The sequence below is a fragment of the Mustelus asterias genome, chromosome 17 (genome assembly GCF_964213995.1).
Source record: "Mustelus asterias chromosome 17, sMusAst1.hap1.1, whole genome shotgun sequence".
NCBI lineage: Eukaryota > Metazoa > Chordata > Chondrichthyes > Carcharhiniformes > Triakidae > Mustelus > Mustelus asterias.
The window spans coordinates 76546775-76566640 of record NC_135817.1 but is presented as its reverse complement, the minus strand read 5'-3'; the positions used below and the strand labels follow the sequence as shown (position 1 = coordinate 76566640).

Sequence of the window (19866 nt, the reverse complement as noted above, 5' to 3'; positions counted from 1 at the left end):
TCCACCATCTTAAACAGTCAATCCCTCTACCATCGCTGCATATTGGTATCTACAAGATGCACTACAGGAACTCACCAAGGTTCCTTTGTCATTATCTTCCAAACCTACAAACTCTACCACATAGAATGGCAAGGGCAGCAGATGCATGGGAACAACGCCAGCAGCAAGTTCCCCTCTAACCCGCACCCTAACCAGACTTGGAAATATATCATCCCCTTCAGCTTTGCTGGTTCAAAATCCTGGAACTCCCTAACAGCACTGTTGGCATACCTACACCGTATGGACTTCAGTGGCTCAAGAAAATGGCTTACCTTCTGAAGGTAAACGTTGGCCTCACCAGTGATGTCCACATTCTGTGAGCAAATAAAATAAAATCTTCTTGGTCTCTCCACCTCCCTCTCTCCTTTAAAACTCTGTTCGAAAGTTGGGTGTCTCCCTCCTTGGCTTGGTGTGGTCTGATTTTGCTTCTGCACATGGGACAATTTAGATACTAAGGGCGGGATTTTCCGGTCGCGCTCGCCCCAAGACCGGAAAGTCCCGCCCAAGGTCTACGGACCTTTGCATGGTCCATGTCCCGCCTGCTCCGATTCCCATGGCAGGTGGGATGGGAAGATTCCGCCCTAAAGGTTGATAAAGAAATGGAAGTTGTTGATGGTGGAACAGGAGTATGTTATTGAAGCCCCTTCGAACCTACTCTGCTTTTCTGCTAGATCATGGGTGATCCATTTCGCACATCTCCATTCATTTGCCTTTGAGATCAGTGATACTCCTTCCTGACAGAAACCTGCCCACCTTAGCCTTCGAAATGTTCTAACCTCCCCCTCACCGCGCCCCCCCCACCCCCCCGCCCCCCCAGCTCCCTCCCACCTCTTTCAGCCATCACTACCTTTTAGAGGAGCGAGTTAAGATTTCTACAAGTCTTTGGTTGAAAAGGTATTTCTTCACTTCACTCCTAAGTGGCCAAGCTATCATTGTAAGAGTATGCCCGTCGGGGTGTTCCGGATTCATCTATCATAGTAAGTAATCCACTGGCCTAGAAATCTGATCACATCCAAAGATCCAACATGGCACAAAATATGCACATGCTCAGTCAGTGCCTGAATTGTATCCTCGGCTATATTGGATCCGAAGATGTTCATTTAGCGCCTAAGAAGCTTTAAGGCTGCCTCCTCCTCGATCCTAATGAATCCCCCAATCCAAGGATTCCTGAAATGTGCGTTATGACCCCACAGGATTCTGGGGTTGCGAGCTCTGAGGCAGCAATGGCTGCCATGGAGCTCTGATTAAATATTAACAGCTACTCGGCCTCTTGTGTTTTTTTTAAAGGGTGGAGGTGGCCTTAGTGCCTGGTCTTTGAGGCCTGATTCCTGCTCCAAAATACTCACTGAAAAAGTAGGTTTGTCAAAATCTCCAAGGATTAAGCACTTTGCCACCTTCCCAATCAGTTTATTTTATCTCTTTAGGTTCTGATAGCATTCTGGTGAATTTTCCCGTTCTGAAGCTAATCCAACCTATCTGAAATCTAGTGCCCCAAAACTGATGCAGTGCATAAGATGGGGTCTGACCTAAACAAGTCATAGAATCCCTACAGAGCAAAAGGTGGCCATTCGGCCCATCGAGATTGCACTGACAACAATCCCACCCAGGCCCTCTCTTTGTAACTGTATTTACGCTGCTAATCTCCCTGACACTAAGGGGCAATTTAGCATGGCCAGTCCACCTAACCTGCACATCTTTGGACTGTGGGAGGAAACCAGAGCACTTAGAGGAAACGGACAGGCGGAGAACATGCAAACTCCACACAGTGACTCAAGCTGAGAATTGAACCCGGGTCCCTGGCACTGTGGGGCAGCAGTGCTAACCCACTGTGCCACCATGTCGCCCATTAAGTATACAATAAACATCACTTCCTCACTTTGAATTTCCTGTCCCATTGAGTTCAAATCCAAAACTGCTTGTGGTGCAGAATGACGGTGCAGGGAATAGGATAAAATAGATAGAAATAATGACGGTAAATAGCGCTTTACAATTGTAGGTTTTAAATGGTAAGTTTTGAAGGGGAGGGGATGATAAAGGGAGGTAAAAAGCTTTGAGACCCTGAGAAACAATAAGATTAAAGATGGTGAGATAGGTTTTAATCATTCTTTTCTAAAAGCACAGTGTAGATCCTTTTTTGACGCCATTTACAATTAAAAATAAATATTGCATCCTGTACAAGTCACGCTTGCATGTTACAGTACTTAAGCAGACAGAGAAAGAAACACAGCCCTTAACTGCCAGGTTCCCTTGGCTCCAGAGAGAAGCCAACCACTTATTAGCAGCTTATCTTGAGATATTGCTGAAAAAAGATACATTCTGAAGGTTTTCATCTTGCACTCATCAGGACAGAATTCCAAATTTCAAATGAGAAAAGAATGCTGATTCTTTAGTAACTGACTCTGATTGGTTGAAGCATCACCATGGACAATGCACCAGGGGACTATTTGTCCTCCATGCTTTTGTTTAATTCAAAAAAGGCGTAATGTCTGGACATGTTCCTTTTGCTTGCAGAGGACAGGTCTCTACGTATAAATAGAACTGGTCATTTTATAAGGATTACAGGAAGGCTGTGGAGGCTTTGGGTGCAGAAGAGGTTTACCAGGGTTAGAGGGAATGAGCTATGAGAGGCTGGACAAACTAGGGTTGTTTTTTCTGGAGCGGTGGAGGCTGAGGGGAGACCTGATAGAAGTCTAGAAAATTATAAGAGCCATAGACAGGGTTGACAGTCAGAATCTTTATCCCAGAGTTGAAATGGTTAATACTAGGGGGTGTGCACTTAAGGTGAGAGGGGGAAAGTTCAAAGGAGGGGCAGGTTTTTTTACACAAAGAGTGATAGGTGTCTGGAACATGCTGCCAGGGGTGGTGGTGCGGGCAGATAGAACAAGGGCGTTTACAGGGTTTTTAGATAAGCATGTGAATATGCAAGGAATAGGGGGATATGGACCAAGAGCAGGCAGAAGGGATTAATTAAATTTGGTGTCATGTATGTCATAAACATCTAGGCCGAAGGGCCTGTTCCTGTGCTGTACTGTTCTATGGAAGAGTAATCTCCATTCCCCCCACTGTCGGTACTCTTGTGAAGGTAACAGCTGACATTTATTGGATTGTATTTCTACCCTACTTCAGATTAAGCATTTGGTGATTGTCACATTCTGAATTGTAACGGATCGTGACTCATAATGCAGAATGTAGAATCTGCTACTTTGGGAGCTGAAGGTAAGAGATTCTACATAAGATGCCTCAAAGACAAGTTCAAGGACTTCTGGTAAATTAATTCTCTTTCCTAAGAATGGAGTTATGTGGACAGGGGGATTGCAAGGTTGGGTATTTTTTTTTATTATTATAGAAACCCTACAGTGCAGAAGGAGGCCATTCGGCCCATCGAGTCTGCACCGACCACAATCCCACCCAGGCCCTACCCCCACATATTTACCCACTAATCTACGCATCAGGACTCTAAGGGGCAATTTTTAACCTGGCCAATCAACCTAACCCGCACATCTTTGGACTGTGGGATGAAACCGGAGCACCCGGAGGAAACCCACGCAGGCACGAGGAGAATGTGCAAACTCCACACAGACAGTGACCCGAGCCAGGAATCGAACCCGGGACCCTGGAGCTGTGAAGCAGTAGTGCTAACCACTATGCTACCGTGCCACCCTCAGTGGTTAGCACTTTATGGAGTGTTTTACATTAACTGATTTTTTATTCATTCGTGGGATACAGGCATCACTGGCTGGCCAGCATTTATTGCCCATCCCTAGTTGCCCTTGAGAAGGCGGTATCTTCCTGAACAGCTGAGAGGCTTGCTGGGCCATTTCAGAGGGCAGTTGAGAGTCAACCACATTGCTGTGACATGTAGGCCAGACCAGGTAAGGACGGCAGATTTCCTTGCCTCAAGTACATTAGTGATCTGGATGGGTTTTTCTGACAATGGTTTCATGATCATCAGTAGATTCTTAATTCCAGATTTTTTTTTTTTAAAACTGAATTCAAATTCCACCATCTGCTGTGGTGGGATTCGAACCCTGGTCCCCAGAACATTAGCTGAGCTTCTGGATTAATAGTCTAGCGATAATACCACTAGGCCATCGCCTCCCCATGATTCCATTCAGGATGACACTCAGAGCTGCCACAATGTAGGGGAGAGTAAATTTGTCAGGGTTGATTCACCCAATGTCTTCTCTGTGACTCCTGGTGAAAGATGGTTTGTGCGTGCGGACTTTGAACATTCTGATGCTCCTCCAGCTCAGTTGAATATTTGGCTATTCCTGATTGCCAAAAGCTCAAACGTGACCAATGACCAGCGACTGTGGAACTATACAAAACGAACAATTTGAGAAGTGGAGGTGAAGGAGCAAACAGAACACATCAAGTTAAACTAGTTGTTCAATAAGCACTTAAGCGTATTCAAGCAATATCTGGTGAGCTTTTTTCAGCCGTTCCACTCTGCTCTGAAGGCCTTCTCTCCTCATCTGTGTTTCTTGATCTTCAAACAGATATTCATTGATACGGTCTCTATCTTGGAGGAGCTTGAGCATCTCGACCTCTAGTTTATCAGCAAATTCTTTGAAAATATGGTAGCTTATCACCAGGGGAATCTGGTCAGCCAGTCGACTTGAAGCAATCTGGAATAGGAGACCAAAAATGCAGATTGAAAATTACGCATTAGCCAATTAATATAAGAACCATGGCAAATGTTGAGGTAACATGGTCTAGTGACGATGTTACTCAACCAGCAAACCAGAGGCCTGATCTAATAATGTGGAGATATGAGTCCAAATTCCAACACTGCAGTTGGGCATTCACCCGGTGCGGGGGGTGGGGTGGGGAAGGAGGAGGACCTCCTCGTGAACCTGCTTCTGGGCCTGGCCAAACATGCATTAAACAGGTCCAGGCAGCGGGCAACCAAGGGGGTCGAACAACCTGACTGCCTGCCCCACTACCATGGCTATATTCACAGCCAGGTGTCCCTGGAGAGGGAACATGCGGTGTCCAAGGGCACTCTCGAGGCTTTCCATGCCCATTGGGCACTGCAGGGACTGGGGTGTACTATCGAACCCTTGAATCACATTTTGGTTTGATGTTTTAAGTTTCCTCAATGCTTTGTTCTCTGTTTCGGGCAATCCTCCCCTTTGAAGGGGCCACCCGCCTGGCCTTATCCCTCAGTTTGCTTGCTTTAGTTTAACCGAAAAGAAAGCAATTGGGGCATTTAAATTCAATTCATTAATTAAACCTGGAATTAAAAACTAGTCTGGCCCAAATGTGTCCTTCCAGGAAGGAAATTTGCTGTCCTTAGCCATGTGACTCCAGACCAATAGGAACGTGGTTGACTTCTAACCACCCTGAAACGGTCGAATAAATCACTTTGGTCTATTCGGAGAAGATGGTTAATTTCCACCTTCTCAAGACAAATTAGAAATCAGCAATAAATACTGTCCTTACCAGTAATGCCAGCACAAATGATACAATACTGAAGGAGGCCATTCAGCCCAGCATGCCCCTGTCATTTAAATGCTAACCCCATCTGCTCGGCAATTTCCGGCGTGGAGCAGATTGCGCTGGAAATCCGTTGCTGGGAGATGTTAGCTGGGCGCGAACGCGCGCTGGAATCCCGTGAATCGCAACCCCCCCTCAATTCTCCAGGCCCACTGCACTAAAAGTGTAGCGCAGCGGGACAGGAGAATCGGCCCCATCATGTGCACCTCTGGTTCTTTTGCCAATCACTTTAATGACGCATTCAGCCGACTCAAGAACAGCTTCTTCCCTGCTGTCAGCAGACTTTTGAATGGATCTACCATTGGCGGCACGGTAGCACAGTGGTTAGCACTGCTGCTGCACAGCTCCAGGGGCCTGGATTCGAATCCCGGCTTGGGTCACTGTCTGTGTGGAGTTTGCATATTCTCCCTGTGTTTGCGTGGGTTTCCTCCGGGTGCTCTGGTTTTCTCCCACAGTCCAAAGATGTGCGGGCTAGGTTGATTGGCCATGCTAAATTGCCCCTTAGTGTTCCAGGATGCATGGATTAGTGGGTAAATATGTGGGGATAGGGCCTGGGTGAGATTGTGGTTGGTGCAGACTCGATGGGCCGAATGGCCTCTTTCTGCACTGTAAGAATCTATGATTTTGATGATTTATTAAATTGATCTTTCTCTGCACCCTAGCTATGACTGTAACACTACATTCTGCACTCTCTCCTTTCCTTGTCTATGAACGGTATGCTTTGTCAGTATAGCACGCAAGAAACAATGCTTTCCACTGTATACTAATACATGTGACAATAATGAATAAAATCAAATCAAATCAAAAAACAGGACACAATGCAGAGCGTTAACTGACGCTCTTTGGTTAACCTGATGGTTTTCTTACCTTGTAGTACGTTTGCACATGGTGTGACATTTCCTGGATGCTGGCATTTGCAGTCTGAATAAATGAGTTCACTTTTACGTTGCTTAATTGCTTGCTGTAGATGGTGTCCTGGGAGAACACCATACGTTCAACCTTGAACTGGGCTTGTAGCATCTTCTCTGCTTCACTCTCCTCCTGTCGGCTGATGGACTCAATTTTGATCTGTACTCAAAGATAAAAATGTTTCAGTCAGAACCAAGTCCATTTCCCCATGAGGAAATCAGGAATGAGAAAAGGTGTTTGCTCAGTAAAGCTCGCGTCTCAGGATGTAAAAATGTTTAAGAGTAGGAAATGGACCATTTGATCTCATGTTTCAATCTCAACCCATTCAACGTACTTCTCAAAATAAATTGGAAGTGGATGTTAGCTTTTGACATTGGTTGATAATTGGTTTGGTGATAAGAGATACAGGGTGGAATTCTATGGCCTCACTCGACCCCATACCAGAAAATCCCACCTGAGGTCAACCGGCATTTCCTTTGTTCGCCCCGCGCCCGCTCCAAATCCGTGGTTTGCAGGGTGGTAGAATCCCAACGATAGGGTGGAATTTTCTGGTCCTGCCTGCCACGGGAATTGTAGTGGATGGGAGTTGAACAACGGAAAGTTACGTTGGCCTCGAGCGGGATTTTCCGGTTTTGGGGTGAGCGCGGCCTCTACTACTACCTCTGGCATTACTACCTGTGGCACAACTTCAACAAGATGTCCCAACCAAGCATGTCGAATGCCTTCTTCGCCACCCTGTCCACCTGTGACTCCACTTTCAAGGAGATATGAACCTGTACCCCGAGATCTCTTTGCTCTGTAACTCTCCCCAGCGCCCAACCATTAACTGAGTAAGTCCTGCCCTTGTTCAATCTACCAAAATGCATCACCTTGCATTTATCGAACTTCAACTCTTATTTGCCATTCACCAGCCCACTAGCCCAATTGATCAAGATCCCATTGCAATCCTAGATAACCTTCTTCACTGTCCACTATAAGAACATTAGAACATAAGAACTAGGAGCAGGAGTAGCCCGTCTGGCCCCTCGAGCCTGCTCTGCCATTTAATCAGATCATGGTTGAACTTTTCATGGACTCAGTTCCACTTACCCACCCACTCACCATAACCCTTAATTCCTTTACTGTTCAAATATGTATCTATCCTTGCCTTAAAAACATTCAATGAGGTAGCCTCAACTGCTTCACTGGGCAGGGAATTCCACAGATTCGCAACCCTTTGTGTGAAGAAGTTCCTCCTCAACTCAGTCCTAAATCTGCTCCCCCTTATTTTGAGGCCGTGCCCCCTAGTTCTAGTTTCACCCGCCAGTGGAAACAACTTCCCTGCTTCTATCTTATCTATTCCCTTCATAATCTTATGTGTTTCTATAAGATCTCCCCTCACTCTTCTGAATCCCAATGAGTATAGCCCCAGTCTACTCAGTTTCTCCTCATAAGCCAACCCTCTCAACTCTGGAATCAACCTAGTGAATCTCCTCTGCACCCCCTCCAGTGCCAGTATATCCTTTCTCTAGTAAGGAGACCAAAACTGTACACAGTACTCCAGGTGTGACCTCACCAGCACCTTATACAGCTGCAACATAACCTCGCTGTTTTTAAACTCTATCCCTCTAGCAATGAAGGACAAAATTCCATTTGCCTCCACTGTGCCATCAATCTCGGTGTCATCTGCAAACTTACTAACCATGTCTCCTAAATTCTCATCTAAATCATTAATATAAATGTTAAATAACAGTGGACCCAGCACCGATCCCTGAGGCACACTGCTGGTCACAGGCCTCCAGCTTGAAAACCAACCCTCTACAACCACCCTCTGTCTTCTGTCATCAAACCAATTTTGAATCCAATTGGCTATCTCACTCTGGAACCCATACGATGTAACCTTATGCAACAACCTACCATGCGGTATCTTGTCAAAGGCTTTGCTAAAGACCATGTAGGCAATGTGACTGTACTGCCCTCATCTACCTTCTTGGTTACCCCTTCAAAAACTCAATCAAATTCGTGAGACATGATTTTTTGCTCACAAAGCCATGTTGACTGTCCCTAATCAGTCCTTGCCTCTCTAAGTGCCTGTAGATCCAGTCTCTCAGAATACCTTCTAACAACTTACCCACGACAGATGTTAGACTCACTGGCCTGTAGAATCATAGAAACCCTACAGTGCAGAAGGAGGCCATTCGGCCCATCGAGTCTGCACCGACCACAATCCCACCCAGGCCCTACCCCCACATATTTTACCCACTAATCCCTCTAACCTACGCATCTCAGGACTCTAAGGGGCAATTTTTAACCTGGTCAATCAACCTAACCCGCACATCTTTGGACTGTGGGAGGAAACCGGAGCACCCGGAGGAAACCCACGCAGACACGAGGAGAATGTGCAAACTCCACACAGACAGTGACCCGAGCCGGGAATCGAACCCAGGACCCTGGAGCTGTGAAGCAGCAGTGCTAACCACTGTGCTACCGTGCCGCCCTTCTGTGCTACCGTGCTTTTCCCTGCACCCCTGGCTTTTCCCTGCACCCCTTCTGGCACGGTAGCACAGTGGTTAGCACTGCTACTTCACAGCTCCAGGGACCTGGGTTCGATTCCTGGCTTGGGTCACTTCATGTGTGGAGTTTGCACATTCTCCTCGTCTCTGAGTGGGTTTCCTCTGGGTGCTCCAGTTTCCTCCCACAGTCCAAAGATGTGTGGGTTAGGTTGATTGGCCATGCTAAAATTGCCCTTAGTGTCCTGGGATGCGTAGGTTAGAGGAATTAGTGGGTGAATATGGGGGTAGGGCCTAGGTGGGATTATGGTCAGTGCAGACTCGATGGGCCGAATGGCCTCTTTCTGTGCTGTAGGGATTCTAAGATTAAATAAAGGCACAACATTTGCAACCCTCCAACCTTCAGGCATGTCACCTGTGGCTGTTTTCCCTTTAGCCTTCCACAACATCCTGGGATACACTTTATCAGGTCCTGGGGATCTATCTTGATGCACGTTAAGATTTCCAACACTTCCTTCTCTGTAAGATGTACACTCCTCAAGACATCACTATTTATTTCCCCAAGTTCCCTAACATCCATGCTTTTCTCAACAGAACTGATGAGAAATATTAAGTTTGGATCACACCCATCTCTTGTGACTCTGCACATAGATGACCTTGCTGATCATTAAGAGGCCATATTCTCTCCCTAATTACTTTATTACCCTTTATGTATTTTTAGAAGCTCTTTGGATTGCCAAAGTTATCTCGTGTCTCCTTTCTGCCCTCCTGATTTCTTTCTTAACTCCTCTCCGACACCCCCTATACTCTTCAAGGGATCCACATGATCCCAGCTGCCAATGCATGTCATATGCCTCCTTCTTCTTCTTGACCAGGGCCTCAATATCCCAAATCATCCAGGGTTCCCTACTTCTACCATCCTTGCCCTTCACTCTAAGAGGAATGTGCTTACCCTGAACCCTGGTTAACAAATTATTGAAAGCCTCACAATTACCAGCTGTCCCTTTGCCTGCCAACAGACTCCCCCAATCAACTTTTCAAAGTTCCTGTCTAATCCCATCAAAAACTGTTGGTTTTAATCTCAAAGTGGCTGGATTACAAAAGGGAAAGGGATGATACTTATTTTCTACAGAGATTTATCAGGCCACATCTGGATGACTTCATTCAGTTTTGGGTATTGCAACTTCTAAAGGATCTATTGGCCTTAGACTAAGAACAATGTAGATTCACCAAAATGATACTGGGACTCTATGGGCCTGATTTTACCATTTTCATTCTAAGTGCTGAATCTGGCCGCAATTCAGATCCGACTTGGAAATCTGCTTTCAGGCGCCCCATTAGCACTTAGCCTGAAAAAAAATTGCCAGTCTAAATTGCGCTGTGGGCGGGACTTAGCGCATCCAAAACGATCGGAGCTCTGAACTGCGCATGCGCAGTTAGAAAAAAAATTGAAAAAGCGTGCCCGTGTCAGATTGCTCTCGGGCCGCAGAAAGCGGAGAAAGCGGCCCGGGAGCGATGGTCCCCACAGACATCACTGTCCCCCTCATCCACCACCTCCCCCCCCCCCCCCCCCCGCTACCCAGACCAATCGCGACCCGCTGCCCCCTTCCCCCCCCCACCGATCACCCGCAGAGTGGCAGTGGACCCCCCTGCCTCTCCGCCCTCCCACCCCACCAGAGATCCATCTGGACTCCCCCCCCCCCCCACCAGAGATCCATCTGGTCTCCCCCCCCAACCAGAGATACCTCCCCACCACCACCCCCCCCAACCAGACAATGATCTTGCCTCCCTCCTCCCTCACCAGAGAATGATCTGGTCCGCCTCCCAGCTCCTCCGCAGCACCGATCTGAGTCAGAAAGCCGTTGGAAGTTCTGAACTCACCTCTTCAGCAGCTGGAGCGCCCAAATGCATTTAAATCGGCATTGCGCCCATTTTGGGCGCGAATCGGATCACGGCCATTCCCGGGCCTCGGTAAAGTGGGCATTTGCGTGGACGCGGGCACGGGTCGTGTTAATGGCCTCACGCCCGATTTTACCAGGTTTTCGCGCCCAAAAATGGGCGTGACGCAATGGTAAAATCAGGCCCTATGTGTTGCATAATGAGGATAGGTAATATAAACGTCTATATTCTATAAGATGGATATAGAGAGCCAAATGCAAGCAATTGGGATTAGCTTAGCAGTAAAAACTGGACGGCATGGACAAGATGGATCGAAGGGCCTGTTTCTCTGTATTTCCCTTCAGCACAGAAGGTTGAGGGTTGATCTGTCTGAGGTGTTTAAAATGATTATGTGATTTGATAGGGTAGATACAGAGAAAACATATTTGCTGTTGGGGAAACCCATAGCGATCTTAACATTGGAACAGGGCCATTTCTAAGTGGCAACTGGAAGCACTTTGTCACTTGAGAGGTTGGAGAACCGGGCGGCACCTGTGGAGAGAAACAGAGTTGACTTTTCAGGTCGAGATGACTGACAACCGGTCACCTAGGACTGAAACTTTTAACTCCAGTTGCTCTCTCCTCAGATGTTGCCTGACCTGCTGAGCATTTCCAACATCTTCTGCTTTTCTTTCTGACTACTAGCATCTGCAGGCTTTTGCTTTTCCAGCAGAAGGTCAGATGCAGAAACCTGGAACTTTCTCCCCAGAATAATGGGTCACTTGAACATTTTGAGACTGAACTTTGTTAGCTCCAAGTCGCTTGATATTCTTTGCCGCATGGAGGTAGATATCAACCACATTTCTGGGCAGGCGATGGCCTAGTGGTATTATCGCTAGACTATTAATCCAGAAACTCAGCTAATGTTCTGGGGACCTGGGTTCAAATCCCGCCATGGCAGATGGTGGAATTTGAATTCGATTAAAAAAAAAAATCTGGATTTTTTTGCCTTTACCAAAGAATCTACTGATGACCATGAAACCATTGCCGATTGTTGGAAAAACCCATCTGGTTCACTAATGTCCTTTTGGGGAAGGAAATCCACCATCCTTACTCGGTCTGGCCTACTTGTGACTCCAGAGCCACAGCAACGTGGTTGACTGTCAGCTGCCCTCCAAGGGTAACTAGGAATGGGCAATAAATGCTGGCCCAACCAGCGATGCCCATGTCCCATGAATGAATATAAGAATATAGAATATAAAAAACTTTGGGACTGAATAGTGGATGGTCTCAAAGGGCTGTCTGGTCTACCCTTATTCCGTAGTTCATATGTACAAAAAGCATGAATCAATTAGCAATACATCGTTTGCCACTGGTAATAAACCCCAACCATTGGCTATTGTAGTCAAACCTTATTTAAATGGTTTGTTATAATGCCATATTTAGACTGTACCTTGGCAGCTTTCAAAATGTTGCAAAAAGCTCTGAAATGTTGCTCGGCAATATCAATAAAAGCTGTTCTTGTAATTTCTGTAACAGAAAATGAGGGATAGAATCACATCTTCCAGTCACAACCTTAATTATCCAGAACGAGTTTCAGTTTGTGTTTTTCATTTCTCGTTATGCTTTCATCCCTTTTGAAAACGATCTTATTCTCTGACCAAAAGAGAAAGTGCTGGAAAATCTCAGCAGGCCTGGCAGCATCTGCAAGGAGAGAAAGGAGCTTTGAAAAAGGGTCACCTGGACTCGGAACGTCAGCTCTTTTCTCTCCTTACAGATGCTGCCAGGCCTGCTGAGGTTTTCCAGCGTTTTCTCTTTTGGTTTCAGACTCCAGCATCCGCAGTAACTTGTTTTTATCCAGATCTTATTCTAGGTCTCGTTAAATGCAAATCAGGGAAAAAACATCCCCCCTTTCAGAAGCTTGTTTGGGCGCTGTAATCAGGCCGAGGCTTAACTTTCATAAAAACTGAAAATGCTGGAAATATTCTCTGAGCCAGGGCATACACGCCTGCAGTAATTGTTCATGGCTGTAGGAACTGCAGCTCAGAGTTATTGAGCTGGAGGCCAAGCTGCAGACACGGCGACACATCAGGACGGAGAAAGTTACCTGGATGCTTCATACCCGGAGGCCGTCTTTTGATTTGGCCAGTGGTCAGATGATGTGACCGCAAATGAGGCAAGTAAGGGGACACAGAGTGCAAGGGTCTTGAGTTTGTCCAACAGGTTTAAGGTCTTTCAGCTTGTTTGGATGAGAGTGGGGGCTGCAGGGTGGATGAGCTAACTGGTTGTGGCACCGTGGTACAGGAAGCCATTCAAGTGGGGAACCTAACGAGAAAAATGGTGTTAGTAGGGGACAATATAGTCAGAGGGATCGACACCATTCTCTATGAATCCAGGCTGTGTTGCCTGTCCAGTGCTAGGGTTTGGGACACCTACTTGGAGCTGGAATGAAACTTGTAGTGGGAAGGGAATGACCCAGTCATCATGGTCCTTGGAGGTAGCAACGGCAGAGGCAGGACAAAGAAGGAGGTTCTACACCGTCAGTATGAGGATTTTGGCACCAAATTAAGAATCAGAATCTCAAAGGTAATGGGTATAGAGTATAAAAGCTGGAGTCTGATGATGCAGCTGTATAGAACGCTGGTTAGGCCACATTTGGAGTACTGTGTCCAGTTCTGGTCGCCGCACTACCAGAAGGACGTGGAGGCATTGGAGAGAGTGCAGAGAAGGTTTACCAGGATGTTGCCTGGTATGGAGGGTCTTAGCTATGAGGAGAGATTGGGTAGACTGGGGTTGTTCTCCTTGGAAAGACGGAGAATGAGGGGAGATCTAATAGAGGTATACAAGATTATGAAGGATATAGATAGAGTGAACAGTGGGAAGCTTTTTCCCAGGTCGGAGATGACGATCACGAGGGGTCACGGGCTCAAGCTGAGAGAGGCGAAGTATAACTCAGACATCAGAGGGACGTTTTTTACACAGAGGGTGGTGGGGGCCTGGAATGCGCTGCCAAGTAGGGTGGTGGAGGCAGGCACGCTGACATCGTTTAAGACTTACCTGGATAGTCACATGAGCAGCCTGGGAATGGAGGGATACAAACGATTGGTCTAGTTGGACCAAGGAGCGGCACAGGCTTGGAGGGCCGAAGGGCCTGTTTCCTGTGCTGTACTGTTCTTTGTTCTTTGTAATAACCTCTGGATTATGACCTGAGCTACATACAAATCGGTGTAGGAAAAGTCAGATTAGGGAAATCTGGCTCAAAGACTGGTGTGGGAGAAGTGGGATCTGGTTCATCTGTACTGGCGAAAGTGAGATCTGTATCGTTGGTACAGTCCACATCCAAATTGTGCTGGGACTGATGTTCTAGTGAGCTGCATAACTAGGGAAATAGAGAGAGATTAAAACTAAATGATGGGGATAAGGAATCAAATTTGAGAAGAAGTTATAAAAAGAAAAGTATAAAACTAAAAGCTCTGTATCTGAATGCAAGAAACACTCCAAACAAAACAGCTGAACTGAGAGGGCACACAGAAGTAAGTATATACGATTTGATAACCATTGCACAGACGTGGTTGTGGGGGGGACATGGATTGGGACCTGAATACTAAAAGGTACAGGACACTGAGGAAGGACAGGAAGCCAAGAAAAGGTGGAGGGGTAGCTCTGTTAGTTAGTGATGGTATTGGCACAGTGGTTAACACTGCTGCCTCACAGTGCCAAGGACCTGGGTTCGATTCCCAGCCTGGGTCACTGTCTGTGTGGAGTTTGCACGTTCTCCCCATATCTGCGTGGGTTTCCTCCAGGTGCTCCGGTTTCCTCCCACAGTCTGAAGACGTGCTGGTTCGATGCATGGGCCATGCTAAATTCTCCCTCAGTGTACCCGAACAGGTGCCAGAGTGTGGTGACTAGGGAATTTTCACAGTAACTTCATTGCAGTGTTAATTTAAGCCTACTTGTGACACTAATAAATAAATAGAGAGAGATGGCCTAAGTTATGGAAAGCAGGATGCGGAAACAGATTGGGTAGAGATGAGAAATGGTACAGGCAAGAAGTCACTTGTGGGAGTCATTTTTTTAAAGTTTATTTATTAGTCACAAGTAAGGCTTACATTAACATTGCAATGAAATCCCCCGAGTCACCACATTCCAGCACCTGTTCGGGTCAATGCACCTAACCAGCACGTCTTTCAGACTGTGGGAGAAAATCAGAGCGTCCGGAGGAAACCCACATCGACACAGGGAGAATGTGCAAACTCACGCAATGACCCAAGCCAGGAATCGAACCCAGGTCCTTGGTGCTGTGAGACAGCAGTGCTAACCACTGTGCCACCATTCTGCCCTTGTCATGTCATGTTGTAGTAACCACATGGTAGGGTGAAGCAAAAAGGATGAAATAATGGGAGCTTGTCAGAAAAGTACAGCGACAATCTTCGGAGATTTTAATCTACCTATCGACTGGAAATGTCAGATGGGCAAAGGGAGCATAGATGAGGAATTTATAGAATATTTTTGCGATAGTTTCTTGGATCATATTCTGGAGTCAACCAGAGGACAGACTATACTAAACCTAGTATTCATAGATAGATAGATAGATCATAGATACCCTACAGTGTAGAAAGACGCCATTCGGCCCATCGAGTCTACACCGACCACAAGCCCACCCAGGCCCTACCCCCATATCCCTACATATTTTACCCGCTAATCCCTCTAACCTATCCATCTCAAGACACTAAGGGGCAATTTTAGCACGGCCAATCAACCTAACCTGCACATCTTTGGACTGTGGGAGGAAACCGGAGCACCCGGAGGAAACCCACGCAGACACGAGGAGAATGTGCAAACTCCACACAGATAGTGACCCAAGCCGGGAATCGAACCCAGGTCCCTGGAGCTGTGAAGCAGCAGTGCTAACCACTGTGCTACCGTGCCGCCCTCATTGTGCAATGAGATGGGATTAATTAAGGATCTCCTATTGAAGGTGCTTTTCGGTAGCAGTGACCATAATATGATTGAACTTTACATTCAGTTTGGGGGAGAGAGGAGTGGGTCCAAGACTGTGGATGGGATTTTCCAGTTGCACCAAATTCCCCCTGATGTCCCGTGGCGAGCGGGACCAGGAAATTCAAGTTTATGTTTTTAATTTTAAAATAGGACGATTACAAGGGAAGGAAAACGGTGTTGGCTGAAGTGAATTGGCAAATTAGGTTAAGGGATAAGTCAACAGAGGTGCAGTGGAAAGATTTAACTAGTGGTTAACTAGGAAGATTGGTGATAGAATCAAACTTAAAGGAAAGGCACAATCATGCAAAGACAGGTGGAAGTTCAGAGGATTGGACAAAATGTAAGTAACAGCAAAGGCTAACTAAAAGATTAATAAGGAAGGAGTAAGCTCACCAGAAATATAACAATAGATAGGAAGCGTTTTTATAAATATGTTAAAAATACACAAGTTTTTAAAATTCATTTATGGGATGTGGGTGTCGCTGTCTGGCCACCAATTATTGCCCATCCCTAATAGCCCTTGAGAAGGTGGTGGTGAGCTGCCTTCTTAAACTGCTGCAGTCCCTGAGGTGTAGGTACACCCACTGTGCTGTTAGGGAGTGCGTTCCAGGATTTTAACCAAGCGACGGTGAAGGAACGGCGATACAATTCCAAGTCAGGATGGTGAGTGACTTAGGAGCCTCCAGGTGGTGGTGTTTCCAGGTATCTGCTGCTCTTGTCTTTCTAGGTGATAGTGGTCATGTGTTTGGAAGTTGCTGCCGAAGGAACCTTATTGAGTTCCTGCAGTGCATCCTGTAGATGTTACACTGCCACTGTTCATTGATGGTGGAAGCATTGAATGTTTGTAGAAGGGGTAGCAATCAAGCTGGCTGCTTTGTCCTGAATGATGTCAAGCTTCTTGAGAGTTGCTGGAGAAAGGCAAGTATAGAGTATTCCATTACACTCTCAACTTGTGCCTTGTAGATGGTGGCCAGGCTCTGGGGAGTCAGGAGGTGAGTTGCATTCTGAAGGATTCCTAGCCTTTGACCTGCTCTGGTAGCCACAGTATTTATATGTCTAGTCCAGCTCAGATTGGTAACCCCCAGGATGTTGATGGTGGGGGATTGAGCAATGGTAATGCCATTGAATGTCAAGGGGCGATGGTTGGATCCTCACTTGTCGAAGATAATCATTGCCTGGCACTTGTGTGGCTCCAATGTTACTCATGTTAAATGAGGTAACAAAGTGAGTATTGATTCTATAGGCAGTGAGTATAGAGAATTGATAATCGAAAACAAGGACATCCTGGCTTGGAAATATATTGCTGTCCCTTCATTGTCGCTGGGTCAAAATCGTGGAATTCCCCCCCCACCCCTCACAGCACTGTGTCCCTGAACCACATGGACACCAGTTATTCAAGAAAGCAGCTCACCACCAACTTCTCAAGGGTAATTAGCGAAGGGGCAATAAATGCTGGCCTAGCCAGCGATGCCCACCGCCTCTGAAAGAATAACACAAAAAAGGGCGACTCCTTTTAAGGGCAGCACGGTGGCACAATGGTTAGCACTGCTGCCTCACAGCTCCAGGGACCTGGGTTCAATTCCTGGCTTAGGTGACTGTCTGTGTGGAGTTTGCATGTTCTCCCCGCGTCTGCGAGGGCTTCCTTCCCACAGTCCAAAGATATGAGGGTTAGGTTGATTAGACGTGCTAAATTAACCCTGAGTGCCCCGAGATGTGATAGGTTAGTGGAATTAGCAGGGCAACTAAGCGGGGATAGGGCCTGGGTGGGATTGTTGCCAGTGCAGACTCGATGGGCCAAATGGCCTCCTTCTGCACTGTAGAGGATTCCATGATTAATTTATTCAGTAGCTAGTGTGGATCCTGATATGTGATTAGTCGTATAAATTCTAATTTGAACTGGTTCATTTAATGATTGATGTAAGGGGACTTTGATATGCTGAGATTAGGCACAATTAACTCCTATGGATAGTCAGGATGATTGAATTCCAGACGATTCCTTGGTGAGTGAAGATTCATCTGGTACACTTAATGAATGTTCCTGTCACAGTATTGAGCCAGTGATCTTACGATGCAGGGTTACACACGTTAATCATACAGTCAGGTACCTGTAACGATTGTCAATTTTTTCATCGCCGGTTCTTCCAACTTCATAATCTCACTCCTTACAAGTGATTCAAATGTCTTGTAATTGACAAATCCAGGCAGCTCTCTCCCACGGTAAGAATCCTCAAATTGTAGAACTTCGTCACGTAGGTAATCCCGGACTAAAAAAGAAAATAAGCCAACTGAGCAAAATCACTTTGTAAAACCCCAAGGTCGGAATCTTACCATCGTTCGCGCCGGCGGGATTTTCCCGTCCCACCGCAGGGAATGGAGATTTGGCTGGCCGCCAAAATCTCTGACCTCGCCACAGCGGGAGTGTGGCGTGAACAGAAGGTAAGATCGTGCCCCAAGTGTCTTTTTGTTTACTGGTTTAAGAGAAACATAGAATCCCCACAGTGCAGAAGAGGCCATTTGGCCCATCGGGCCTGTGCTGACTCTCTGACACAGTATCTTACCCAGGCCCTCCCCCCACCCTATCCCCGTAACCCGGTGCATTCCCCATGGCTAATCCACCTAACCTACACAGAGTATAAATATTACATAACATCTAATATATTTGCTCCTTTGAAACCTGAGCACTTTCGCCACATATTACTTCTTGGTCAATTCTCCAACCAAATGGTCTATCTCTAATTGCAGTCAATTGAACTGATGCAGTACTAACTGCAGTTTAAAACAGAAATGGAAGCATAGAATTCCTAATGTGCAGAAGGAGGCCATTCAGCCCATCAAACCTGCATCTATAACAATTCCATCTCGCCCCTATCCCTATTAACCCATGTATTTACCTTGCTGGTGACCCTGACACGAGGGGGCAATTTATCATGGCCAATCAATCTAACCTGCACATCTTTGGACTGTGGGAGGAAACCAGAGCACCCGGAGGAAACCCACGCAGACAGCACCTTCGACAGTATCGCGCTCACTCAGTATAGATTATGTGTTGGTGTAGGACTTGAATCCATCAACCTTCTCACCCAGACTTGGGGAAAAGAGATTTTGCAGGTTGGGTTGATTGGCCATGCTAAACTGCCCCCTGTGTCACAAGATGTGTGGGGGGTTAGCTGGGTAAATATGTGGGGTTACAGGGAAAGGGCCTGGGTAAGATACTCTGTCAGAGAATTGGTGCAGACTCAATGGGCCAAATGGCCTCCTTCTGCACTGTGGTTAACACTGCTGCCTCACAGCCCCAGGTACCCGGGTTCGATTTTGGCCTTGGGTCACTGTCTGTATGGAGTCTGCACGTTCTCCCCGTGTCTGCGTGGGTTTCCACCGTGTGCTCCGGATTCCCCTCACAGTCCAAAGATGTATAGGTTAGATGGAATAGCCATGGTTAAATGCACGGGGTTACAGGGATAGGGCGGGGGATAGGGCCTGGTTAAGATACTGTGTCGGAGAGTCAGTGCAGACTTGATGGGCCGAATGACCTCTTCTGCACTACCGGGATTCTATGATTCTGTGAATTTGTCTTCCCCAGGATGTCTCAGGGGGACGGGAGGGCTGGTCATCATCTCCAATGTGACCTTCCTCGAGATAGACCCTCAATCAGAAAGTTAAATTACACTGCTTTACTGCCAATCATACCTCAGTTCGTAGTCTAATTAAACAAAGGGAACTCAAATGATTCACACTCACAGTTTGATATATTCTTGTCCAGAAATGAATTCCAATCTGCAAACTCCTCCCGTATTTTGGTGATGTACCTTTTCCCATTCAGGTGATTTGAAGGTTCTTCCCCAGCTGTCAAGCTTTTTGTATGATTGCAGAACTTGTTGATTTTCTGTAATCAATCAACGTATTGGAAAGTTACCATTGTGAAAACACAGGAAAGCATCCAACAAAGAATAACTGTTTTACCATTGAGCTTTGTTCCTTCCTCAGACCATGTGTAATTAACACTATACCATCATTAACACTAACACCATCTACCCGCACGGTGGCACAGTGG

General features: G+C 46.5%; 1 protein-coding gene across 1 annotated transcript in view; it reads right to left on the bottom strand.

Annotated features, from left to right (window-relative positions):
• Nucleotides 1-2115: 2115 nt before the first annotated feature.
• The window catches only part of LOC144506634 (interferon-induced GTP-binding protein Mx3-like), a 60230-nt gene continuing 42479 nt past the window's right edge, over nucleotides 2116-19866 (bottom strand). The window contains exons 11-15 of the mRNA XM_078233004.1: nucleotides 19554-19698; nucleotides 17921-18079; nucleotides 12268-12344; nucleotides 6406-6606; nucleotides 2116-4667 (exon numbers count right to left, since the gene is read on the bottom strand). Coding sequence (XP_078089130.1) covers nucleotides 4440-4667; nucleotides 6406-6606; nucleotides 12268-12344; nucleotides 17921-18079; nucleotides 19554-19698 — 810 coding nt within the window. The 3' untranslated portion in view covers nucleotides 2116-4439. The remainder of the gene's footprint in view (nucleotides 4668-6405; nucleotides 6607-12267; nucleotides 12345-17920; nucleotides 18080-19553; nucleotides 19699-19866) is intronic.